We start from the raw sequence: 12,359 nt of genomic DNA on the forward strand, positions 1-12,359 counted from the left end.
GCCCCTCAGCCCAGAGCACCTCCCTTCTGGGCCTCAGAGTCCCTGCTCGCTGGAGGCAGCTTCCCTTAAGGACCCAAGTCAGAGTTTTCCCAGAACCTGGAAATTTCAGTTCTCCCTGTACCCAGAGACCCTGCTGACACACACATGGCCTTTCAGCTCCTCCTACGGGATCTAACGATGTGAACATTACAGAATTCCTAAGGCGATGGAATCAGCAGAGAAACTTAGTGGGGTTCTGGAGACAAAGACAAGCAGGGGCTATAGAGCAAGAGCTGAGAAAGAGAGAGCCTGGCTCCCTTTACATCCCAATAAAAGCTGAGAACAGGTAAACTGCTAGACTGAGACTAAAACTTGACCCAATCCCTCCAGCTCCATCCATTTTTGCAGGTATTTTCCTAGGACAGAAGGGAGGGAAGAAGTTATGTGTCATCCACAATGATCAGAGAGGGACAGGTGGTGGCCACAGGTGCTAAAGCAGGTACACAAGTCCCTGACGCCAACAGAATTGAAAGAGGATGCAAGTGTCATGTCTGGGCCAAGCATGTCTGGGAGGTTTACACCCACAGGGGGCCTGAGCTTCTGCTCCAGGCACAGGAGGCATCACCTACAGCTTGGAGGCGGGGGAAACCCTATTTCCACTGGGGCAGAGTTCAGAGGGGATTCTTCCTCATTTCTGTAAACAGAATCCCAGGGAATACATTTTCCCAGGTATTATGGATGAAACAGTGCCATTCCCCCCACCCCCCAATTCATGTTTTTAAGCCTTAACCCCCAATGTGACCGTATTTGGAGACAGGGTCTTTAGGAGGTGATTAAGGTTAAGTGAGATCATAAGGGTGAGGCCCAAATCCAATAGGATTAGTGTTCTTATAAGAAGAGGAAGAGACACCAGGGGCACACAGAGAAAAAAGGGCAGGTGAGGACACAGCAAGAAAGTGGCCATCTGCAAGCCAAGGAAAGAGGCCTCAGGAGAAACCAAACCTGCCAACACCTTGCTTTTAAACTTCCAGTTTCCAGAATCGTGAGAGAGAAATTTCTGTTGTTTAAGCTACTGGGTCTAAGGTATTTTGTGACGGCAACTTAGCAAACAAATACTTCAGGGAAAAAGAATTTGACTGACCAGCTTTGTTTTTCCATAGCACGAATGGCCTCCTAGCACGCTAGATAATTTACTTATTATTGCCCATCACCTTCCATCTAATTGTAGCCCTCCAAGCACAGGGGTCTCTGTTGAATTTGTGATGTTTCCCAAATGCTCAGAGGAGCCAATGGCAGGTACCCTCATGCTAATATCAGAATTAGCAATTCACATGGCTCAGTGCATGTTTATTGACTGAATGAATAAACAAATGAATGAAGGGTGAAAAGGTGTGTAGGGACCAGCTGGAACTTCATCAACATGAAAATTTTGCTGCTGACTTAAAAATAGCTTATGTTCAAAAACCCAGTTTCTGTGTTAGGGATCTGCCTATCCCTGGGGTAGGTTTGTTTTATCATGAGGAGAGCAGCAGCTTCCTCATGTCTTCACATCACGTGTGACAGTTCCAAGTGGTTATAACACTGTTAAAATAGGGGAAATGAAGTCTCCATGAGGGGTTTTACCTGAGCCAAAGATTCCATTAAGTTTCTCACAACTTTGTCTTGGTCTTCCGTCAGGATCCTGTGAAGCGTGGCCCGTCTCTCACTGTCCTTCCTCAGCATAAAGAATCCGGAATCTTTTTCTTCAGGAGAAGGTGGAGCGCTGTGGTCTTCAAAATTTTCGTCAGGGATGCTGCAATAATTCAGACAGCACAAATCACAATTTTCTTCACAAAATGACACACAACATACTTCTCTCACCCAAAACAAGCCAGGTCTTTACCCCAGAAAGAGCGTCCGTATTCCTCTGACATCTTTTTCTCCGCAGGATTTGGCTCTTGTTTTGAAAGAGAAGGGATCCACCTTTAACTCCGTGTCTGGAGAAACTGAGCCGTACTCACTGCTACTGCTGGTGTCCTCCACCAGGACAGGCACTGGCAGGGAGATGCTCCTAAGATACTCTGCGTGTCACGAGAGGGGGAAGGAGACGATTAATGCTTCTAAGAACGTGCACACACGGACACACCTATTGAAAGACAGCAAGATTATTTGTCAAGGGTCTCGTTTCAGTGAGTAGCAAAATTACGCTTCGTAAGAGGCTGGTCGTGGGACCACGGTGCCTCCCAATGCTCAGTGTAACCCATGCAGGGGGTCGGCGAGGAAAGGGCCTCCTGGGCTCTGAAAGGAGTATCTCAGGGATGTGAAACTGGAGGAAGCACCAGGCCCAGCATTTCTGGGTTCTGAGCCCTTCGTTTTTATTGTCCTCCTATTTGGAAGGTCATTGATGAGTCTTAGTTTTCATATCTATAAAATAAAGGACCAGATTCATAATTTGTAAACTGTGTGCCTCAGAAGTTTAAGGTTCACCTGTTTCTTGGGGCTGCCTTGGATGGGGTGAGTGAGTAGGATTCTGTGATTCTAGAACAGAGGTTCCAACCCTGTTTTTCCTGAAACAAATATGTTCTTTCAGTCATGTATCAGGGCTCTGCTTAAGGATTCATATTTAAAAAAAAGGTTCTCTACTAAACACAGATTTTGGAAACTAATGGACTAGATGATCTCTTAGGTCTTTCCCAGTTCTCAGACATTATGATTCTATAACAAATGTAAGCTTTTATTTTATTTTGATGGAGACTGAACTGGCACAACAGGAGGTGCCTACATTTCATCAAATACTGGTTTTAAAATAAGTAATTTTTGCCAGAAACATCTTTACCAAGCAAATCAATGTCTCAGGCCAAGAGGGCAGAACAGAAAGGGATGGGTCACTGGGAGATAAAAAAACATCCAGAGAATTCAGGAGGCCTGGAAGAAGTTCTGAGAGAGGAGGAACAGGAGGGTTTTTAGGAAAAGGAGAGGGGAGGGCTTCCCTGGTGGCGCAGTGGTTGAGAGTCCACCTGCTGATGCAGGGGACGCGGGTTCGTGCCCCGGTCCAGGAGGATCCCACATGCCGCGGAGCGGCTGGGCCCGTGAGCCATGGCCGCTAAGCCTGCACGTCCGGAGCCTGCGCTCCGCAACGGGAGAGGCCGCAGCAGTGAGAGGCCTGTGTACCGCAAAAAAAAAAAAAAAAAAAAAAGGAGAGGGGACTTTTGGACTGTGGTCTACAATAACCACCTATGGCAGTTGCTAAGCATCTCACATGTGTAATCGTTTTTAATAGTTACAAAGACCCATGGGCAGGTTGTCTAACTGAATCCACTGGACAGATGAGGTGACTAAGGGTAAGTCATTTCCAAGGTCCCCCAGTTAATGCATGAACCCAGCTCTGACCCCAGTGCCCATCCTCTTAATTCTGACTCTATAAAATCTTAAGATTCTAAAATATCTTTTATTTTGGCTGTGCAGCACGTGGGATCTTAGTTCCCCAATCAGGGATCGAACCTGTGCCCCGTGCAGTGGAAGCGCAGAGTCTTAACCACTGGACTGCCGGGAAGTCCTTTAAGATTCTAAAATATCTTAAGTTAGACTCTAAAGCCAGAGCAGAGTCCCCAATGCTCTTGAGTCATCCTGAGTGCAGAGGGGGGAGGGCGCGTGGGAAAGGTGACCCAGAGTTGAGCAGGTGGACACCTTCCATCTCACGCTTGTTCTAAGGCACATGCTCACCGAGAGGGCTTGTGGGCAAAACTATCAGCTTAAATTCTCTCTCTCTAGCTCTCTCTTGCCAAGTGTGTATAGTTGAGTTCACATAATTTAAATATGTGCGTGATGAGAATGTTTCCTAAAACAAAAACCGACCCATATGGAAGGGATAAAGCTATCATGCATTGAGCTTCTGGGCATGGCTCCAGCCTCTTTTGGTATATATTTTTTATTTTGTTCTCAGAACTAAATCTGTGAAGTAGGTACTGTTCTCAACATAGAATGCCTGATGAAACAAGTAAATTGCTGCCTGTCACATATTTAGAAAGTGCCTCAGTTGGGATCAGAACCAACTTCCAACTAAGTCCAAAGTGAATCAACTTCTGCTTAAGTCCAAAGTCAGTGCCCATTTTATGACACCAAAAACAGGCTGGTCGGGAGGCTGTGGCGCACCCCGGGTCCTCCTTGTGAAACGCAGTGACTGCCTTCCAGCGTCTAGGCTGCTTGTGGAGAAAGGAAGAAAGGGAGGGGCTTCTCTTCACAGAGTTCTCCTTGACTCTCAGAATTGATGGAGGAATCTGGAAAGGCTGTGGCCAAGAAACCCCAATTACTGGGCCTCTTCTCTGGCCCGAGGCACCTTAAGGAACCTTAAGGAACCTGCAAAAGACTGCCCCTGGCCTGTGGGAGAATGCACACGATGCTCACAGTGAACAATTAAGCCCCCTGCCTACGTGATCAACAGCTCATCCAACTTAGGAAAAGCCAAAGCCATGGTCATTTCTTTCCTGTTCCTTGAAATGCATTAGTTGATCTTCCTAGAGCAAATTTACCTTCCTAGTTATGATCTGCAAAGGCCAATATTAAAAATCACAACTTGTCCTGACCAACTAAATCCAGAGAGAATATAGGACGTCAAAGCTGACAGAGGAAGGTGTCTGGCATTGAAATTTTCCACAAGAAATCCATTAGGTGGCCAACTGGCTCCTCAATAAGAAAGTATGGACTCCTCTCAAATTGAAGATTTCAAAAACAGTCACCATCTTCCATTTAGGGAGGAACAATGGAAGCCTCTCTCATGAAGGAGAAAGGTGAGGGGTTTTCTGAAGGAAGGAACCCAGCCAGGCCTGCAGCCATACATCCTTAGTACCCAGAGGAGCCCCTCCATATAAGCAAGGAACAGAGGATGAGGCTCTTTGACAGGCAATCTAGAGCTTAACTGTGATGCAGCAAACTTCAGCTCAATGGACAATATAAAAATAAACTCACCATTCGATCCAGCTGAAAGAGCTGTGGAAAGAAAAGCAAACACAGCAACATAAGCACGCGTTGGGTGTGTTGTTGAACTAAGAAACCAACAAAACATGAAGTGAATGCTTGAAGTGAGATTGATGTCCTTTCCAGACATTCAGTCTGCCCATGTCATCCCACATAATCCCCAAAAATGCTAACAACAAACAAATCATTTGCTTGTTTTTTTTTTCTGAAATGAGTTATGGAAATTATTGCAAAAAGACAATTTATATTTTCACACTGCTATTTTATTTATAACTGGCGATCTTCTCCTTTTTTTTTTTGAGGGGGGGTTCATTATTCAGAAAGATAGTCTCCTCTAAGAGGCAATGAGTATTTTCTACTACCTAAAATTGAAAGAACATATTATCTAGATGGCTTAGAAGTTTAACAGCTCTGTAATAGCCCTATAGCCCATCTGTGGTAATTTGGAGTTTCAGCTTGAAAAGGCTACATTTCACCCCTTTAACTTTGATCTTTGTATCACCGATGCTAGTATATAGATGCTTATATTCTAGTTCCCTAGTAACCATGTGATGGAAGATTATTATGTGTGAGGCCCTAGCGTTTGTGAAACTGATGGTAACACTGCTTCCTGACCAGTTTTCAGTGATGTCTTTAAGCAAATTAGCTTACTTCTGGAAAAATCTTCCACCTTAAAAGTTTAGGATTTAGTGACTATGACCTATACCCCCTTCAAGGCAACGACATACCTGAAAGCTTAGGTTGTGTCTTTTTCTTTTTGCTTGAAACTTTTAAGAAATCATCCATAAGCAAGTCATTAGCACAGTCTCTCTTGTCAGGGTCTGGTTCAAAACATTTCAATATGAACGCTTTGGCCTCTGCCGACATGGACTCTGGGATCTCCGGGTGGACTTTAAACATTCCCACCTAAGACACAGCACAACGTGACTTCTGAGTGACCATCTTATCCCATGGGCTCTGGGTTGCATAACCTGGTCACCTAATGCAACAACCTCCTTTATCATATACTACAAATTCATGGCTTTTCTCAAAGTGAGACAGGACTTGTTTTCTGTAGGTTATGGAAAGTTTCCAGAGCACTTTTGTAAGTTTATCAATGACACAGGCATAGTAATTAGCTTAAGACAGTAGACAGCAGCACTATAAAGTAATAATTCAGTCCTCAACGTTTTGTGCTTGGCTTTTCCATTTATGAGATTCACTGAATACTCCCAGCAACCCAGTGGATTAAATATTATCCCTGTTACAGCAATGAGAAAAATAACCTCACAGGTGTGAGGTTATATGCTTATGAAAAGGCAGATCTGGTATTTGAACCTTCATTTGTTTGGCTTAAAGCATATGTTGTTTCTCCTGTGCCATGGTTTGTGAATGTTTTCCCTGTCTCAAATTGCCTACATTAAAAGAGATATTTAAAAATACTTAAAATTGGGACTTCCCTGGTGGCACAGTGGTTAAAAATCCACCTGCCAATGCAGGCGACACAGGTTCGAGCCCTGGTCCAGGGAGATACCACATGCCACGGAGCAACTAAGCCCATGTGCCACAACTACTGAGCCTGCACACTAGAACCCGTGAGCCACAACTACTGAGCCTGCATGCCACAACTACTGAAGCCCGCGTGGCTAGAGCCTGTGCTCTGCAACAAGAGAAGCCACCACAATAAGCCTGCGCACCGCAACGAAGAGTAGCCTCCACTCTCCGTAACTAGAGAAAGCCCGCGCAGCAATGAAGACACAACGCAACCAAAAATAAATAAATAAAATAAATACATTTATAAAAATAAATAAATAAAAATACTTAAAATTAAACAGTTTTTCTATAACAATGAGAACTTTCTTCTCATTGACGTCACTCTAATTTTCTTTCAGTAATGTTTTCATGTATTTAGTACAGAGAAAACTTCCTAAGGAAATCTTCTTTGTTATTAAATAGCTTATATGAATTTATTATTATATAGATAATAAGATATAATTATCTGTAATAATTATAAAGCCTTTACTATGTGTCAGACACTGTTCTAAGTGCTTTGCACATATTGTCTTATCCACTCCTCAAAGCCCTTTTATTAGATAGGTACTATTTTTATACCCATTTTATAGATGAGGAAACTGAGACACAAGAAGGTTAAGTAATTTACCTAAAGTCATCAAATAGTTTGACTGTGTCAGAGCCTGGATTCAAACTGTGCCAGAGTATGCTATCTCATCTAAAGCATGTTGTATAATAATCCCGGCACCGTGTGGGTAACAGAGGAGCATTTCAGAGTGAAGTCCTAGAGACTGGTGAAAACTTGAAAGACTGGCCAAGAAGAGAAAGACATCCATTCAGGTCCAGAAAGGCAGCTCCCTGAGCAGCTCTCATTGTTCTTTCAGGTTTGGTTACACTACTATTTCTGTATCAGCAGTAGCCTATCATATTGTCTCTTAAAGTAAACCAAGCTTTGTACAAACACAGAAGGGTACGTACTACGTGGTCCCTCATAAGAGGCTATTCACAAACGGAGTAAGTACTAGAAACACGATCAGTGGCAGGGAAAGGAATAACAAATTATGATCAAAAGTCCGATGCCTTAGAGAATAGCAGACATGTGAGCTTTACTTCTTGGGAAACAGGTGTTCCGCTTAATGTTCCTCTGGCTTGGTGGAGTGGCAGGTGAGGACTACAGGGATTCATGGGCAGGTCATTGTTTGCCCAGGACCCGGATGCTGAAGCTGTGGCCCCTGGGCTCTCTCAGGCCTATTTGTATATCATGTGCTCCCTATTTGCATATCATGTGCTCCCTATTTGCATATCATGTGCTCCCTATTTTGAGAGATGGAGCTGCTTCCTTTCCCACCCCCAAAACAGTTACTAATGGGCAAATGAACAGGCTAGAAGAGTAGACAGATGAGAATAAGTTTGATGTACTTAAAATAGAAACTATGCCCTTTTATCTACGGAGCCTTCAAACTATTATGATAGAGGAGTAAAGGAAAATATGTCTTTAATACCTAAATGGAGAAAACATGTTTTTATATCTCCCTCAGTGGAAGATTTTTCAGACTGTGTTTCCCAAAGAGCTTAAATCATCTTCTGTGGAGTGATGTGTTATTTATACTGCATGGTGAAAGGGCAGTCACAGGAAGTTACACTGAATCTCACTTTATAGTTGGGAAAACTAATGTGGAGAGAGATGCTCCATGTGAGGCAGAGGTGCTGAACAGGGGGAGTGAATCTTGAACTTTATATCTTACATTGTGCTTACTTAGGCTCCTTTCATTTTACCTAAAAAAATATGACATACGCACATGGAACATCCAGGAGCTATGAAGAGCTTTAACCACTGGTTTTTAAGACATTTAAGACATATGAAATGTGACCTTGAACATAGCTGCTTGTGGTTCCCCCAGTTCATAAAAGGGTGGTTTTCCAGTGGCCATTTCAATGATCGTGCAGCCCAAAGACCAAATGTCTGCTGCTTTCCCGTAGCCTCTTGGTCCTTTATCTATTATTTCTGGTGCCATATACTGAAGGGTACCTGCACATAATTCAAACACAGTTACACGTTAAAAAGAGAAAACAGATGAACACCTAATGACAGTTTCAATTTCTTTATATAAATAAGGTAACTTTAAAAGCATGATTTGGAAAAAAAAAAAAGCACGATTCGGGTCTTAATAGCTCATCTTCTTTGAATTCCAGTTTTATATGCTGTTAATAAAAGGGGAAATAGCAGTTTTCATAATGGATTTCATTGGTGACATAAAAACAGCATAGTAATATTATCTGTTTACAAATAGATACTTTCTCCTTTCCTAGATAGTTGATTATAATTGAGGCATCATTTCATTGGGACCTCTTAGAAACTTCTAACAATCACTTGAGAATAACAGAAAATATATCAACACACATTTTTCTGCAATCAGTTTTTCAAATACATGAAGACTCCCTTTATGTATACTTCTAATCTTTTCCAGGAAAAATTTAGGTCATTCATCCATTTCCTTAGTCTGTTATTTCTCAGTTCCTGATTGAATGCTCAGTTCTTCTGTTTTCATTCTCATTTCTTAACCATGAAAGCATGAAGATTCTGAAAGTCACTGTTAAAAATAATGTAAATAGGGGCTTCCCTGGTGGCGCAGTGGTTTAGAATCTGCCTGTTAATGCAGGGGACACGGGTTCGAGCCCTGGTCTGGGAGGATCCCACATGCTACAGAGCAACTAGGCCCGTGAGCCACAACTACTGAGCCTGTGCGCCTGGAGCTTGTGCTCCGCAACAAGAGAGGCCGCGATAGTGAGAGGCCCGCACGTCGCGATGAAGCGTGGCCCCCGCTTGCCACAACTAGAGAAAGCCCTCACACAGGAACGAAGACCCAACACAGCAAAAATTAATTAATTAATTAATAAACTCCTACCCCCAATATCCTCTAAAATATATATATATAATAATAATAATGTAAATAATTTTGGGTGTACGTTATTCTGTAAATCTAACATACGTGGCTTCTGCTGTGAGCCTGTGGTCCACGGATAACAGATTTAATGGGTCAAAGACAGGTCATGAGCCATCAGTATAGACAAACCACCAGAGTTTAGAAGAATAGAAAGAAAAAGAGAGGAGATTTAAAAGGCTTCATGGAATCAGAAAGTCATAGAGTCTGGTATGACGCAAAGAGCATTAAGTGGGGGCCAAGAACTCCGGCTCTAGTTCCGGCTTCGTATATCCCAAGTGGACACTCAATTGCAATTGTCTCATTGGCTCAAACTAGAGGCTAAATTTATACATCTAACCTGTAGTGATTTCTCAAAGTCCAGCAATGAGTCAGGAGTGTGAACAGGAACAGATAATTGCATATCCCTGGCTTCTGATATACTCACACAAATGATATAACCCATCCAAGATGCCATAATGAATTATTTCAAGTTCTGAGGCATTTGCCAAAAGAGCCACTTCAGTATTTTCTGATTCATAACCAAAGTGACAGACATTTTGATAAATACAGGCAACACCTTTTATGAATGCCCCATGCCTGATTTATAGGTGAAAACTGCTACACAAATGTCCTCTAAACAGTTCCTACAAAATCCACTATCAAAGGCTAGAAACTGGCTGTGTTTATAAAAATAAGGAGGGCTTCCCTGATGGTGCAGTGGTTGAGAGTCCGTCTGCCGATGCAGGGGACACGGGTTCGTGCCCCGGTCCAGGAAGATCCCACATGCGGCGGAGCGGCTAGGCCCATGAGCCATGGCCGCTGAGCCTGCGCGTCCGGAGCCTGTGCTCCGCAACGGGAGAGGCCACAACAGTGAGAGGCCCGCGTACCGAAAAAAAAAAAAAAAAAAAAAAAAAAGAAGTGCCCAGGGAAGGGCTGCCATGTAAACAGGGCAATCACAGGCCTCACTGAGATGACATCCGAGTTAAGGCTTGAAGGAAGTGAGGGACTGAGCCAGGCAGAGAGTTGGGAGAAGAGTGTTATAGAAGGAAAAGCATGTGCAAAGGCCCTGCAGCAGGACCCCGCCTGGTGTAATGAAGGAAGTGCAGGAAGGCCTGTGCAAGGTGGGAAGGATAGGAAGTGGGTCTAAAAGGTAACGGAATCCGAGTAGGTCTGAGCCTTGTCCATCATTGTAAGGACTCTGGTGTCTATTTACTCAAAAAATAGAAAGCCATTGAGGTCTTTGAGTGATAGGGCTTGAATTATGTTTTTACAGGATTGCTCTGGCCGTGGTGTTGAGGGAAGACCGTAGGGGCAAGAGTGGAAGCAGGGAGAACAGGCTATTGAGGTCATGCAGGTGAGGTGGGAGCTGTGGAAGGAAGGAGGAACTGGTCCAAATTTGGACACATTTTGAAGGCAGAGCCAATAGGTTTCCTTGGTGGATTGAGTTGAAGCGTGAGAAAAGAGAGGCACCATGGATACCTCTAAGTTTGGAGTGGCCAATCGAGACAGAGAAGAGGGTGGGTGGAACAGGTTTCGGGGAGAAGCTAATTCATTCCATTTGGCATGTTAAGTCTAGTTGAATTGCAGCTCTTTTCCTTACTAGATTTGTGACCTCAGGCAAGTTATTTAACCTCTTTGAACCTTAATTTTCTCACCATAGACTGGGAAAATGATACCTAAGGATTAGGGCTGATATATGAATTTCAATGAAATAACATATAATGCACTTAACAGGGATGCAGTAAGTGCTCCACAGGGAGTAGTTGCTGCTGCCTTCCCTCTCACCAAATCACGAAGAAGTCACACAGGTCACTGTCTTTCAACTCAGTTCATCAGAGGTTGCCTACACCTGTGCCTTGGCCAGCACTGAGTTAAGTGCTGTGAGGTCTGCACACCCCAGGCCCTCGTGATCAGCGCTGGAGACAGACCCACGCATATGTGTCACACACATCACATCATGAGAGGTCAGTGCAAGAAGTCCAGGCAAAGGGGTCCTGGAGGACTGCTTTACTACAACTTCTCTGGCAATTAAAAAAAAATGTTTTAAAGATAAGCAGCAGATAGTAAATTAACACCTTGCCCAAATCAAGAGTCTGAAAGTAAGGATTTTCTTTGCAGAAATTACTGAGTCTTGGCACCATCTAAAGTGACTCTTGCCAAATGGAGAGAGTATGAGGAAAAGAAATGTAAATATATTTAAAGTTGCTAGAAGGATGAAATTTATTTTGTTCAAAAAAATACATTGTAAATGTGTTTAATTCTGTGCCCTGAAATACCCACTGCCGTGAGAGTAGGAATGGGGTCAGAGAATTTGCTGATTGAATGTTCTGAGGCGAAGCCTTATAGACTTTCTCTCTCTCTTCCTTTCCCCTTTCCAGGCTTCCAGAACAGATTCTTCAGCAAGGTGGAGAGAAAGATGGACTGGGCAAGAAGATCAAAGCAAAGAACAAGGGGTAGATTACAAATCTGAGTTCTATCGTTTCTTCTGGGTATGAAGTCCCTTCTCTCTCTCAATTTCCTCATCTGCAAAATGGAGGCCATGCCACCTCCTCACAGAATTCAGAAAGGGGGACATCTGTCCATTTTGCTTTATATTAGACCAAAGATAATTCATTATCTTTTTTTTTTTTTTTGGCCGCACCATGCCACTTGCAGGGTCTTAGTTCCCTGACCAGGGATTGAACCCAGGGCCAAAGCAGTGGAAGCACTGAGTCCTAACCACTGACCGCCAGGGAATTCCCAATAACAAGAACTTAACATTTCATGAGAATTAGCAGAATAATGGAGTGGTAAAAACTTGGAGTGGAGAGCAGGATTGGAGTTCCAGATGTCCTCCCCATAACTGTTGGGCAGTCAATCTCTCTGAGCCTCTGTTTCCTCTTGGCTACTGTCACCTGTTTGGAAATCACTTTGTCTCCACCCTCCCAGGATTTTGCTCCAGCGGCAGCTCAGTAGCTGCATTGCCTAATTTCTCGGGGAAAGTTTTCTCCCCACCCTGCTTCTGAGTTAGTG

The 12,359-nt window shown here is 43.5% G+C and overlaps 1 protein-coding gene across 8 annotated transcripts in view; it reads right to left on the reverse strand.

Annotated features, from left to right (window-relative positions):
• Positions 1–12,359, reverse strand: part of MAP3K5 (mitogen-activated protein kinase kinase kinase 5) — a 247,245-nt gene that overhangs the window by 25,577 nt on the left and 209,309 nt on the right. For all 8 annotated transcript variants that reach the window (XM_073789644.1, XM_073789647.1, XM_019951636.3 and 5 more), the window contains 5 exons: positions 8,295–8,452; positions 5,661–5,838; positions 4,924–4,944; positions 1,862–2,039; positions 1,603–1,771 (listed from right to left, as the gene is read on the reverse strand). In XM_073789644.1, the coding sequence (XP_073645745.1) occupies positions 1,603–1,771; positions 1,862–2,039; positions 4,924–4,944; positions 5,661–5,838; positions 8,295–8,452 (704 nt within the window). The remainder of the gene's footprint in view (positions 1–1,602; positions 1,772–1,861; positions 2,040–4,923; positions 4,945–5,660; positions 5,839–8,294; positions 8,453–12,359) is intronic.

Source organism: Tursiops truncatus, chromosome 12 (assembly GCF_011762595.2).
Source record: "Tursiops truncatus isolate mTurTru1 chromosome 12, mTurTru1.mat.Y, whole genome shotgun sequence".
NCBI lineage: Eukaryota > Metazoa > Chordata > Mammalia > Artiodactyla > Delphinidae > Tursiops > Tursiops truncatus.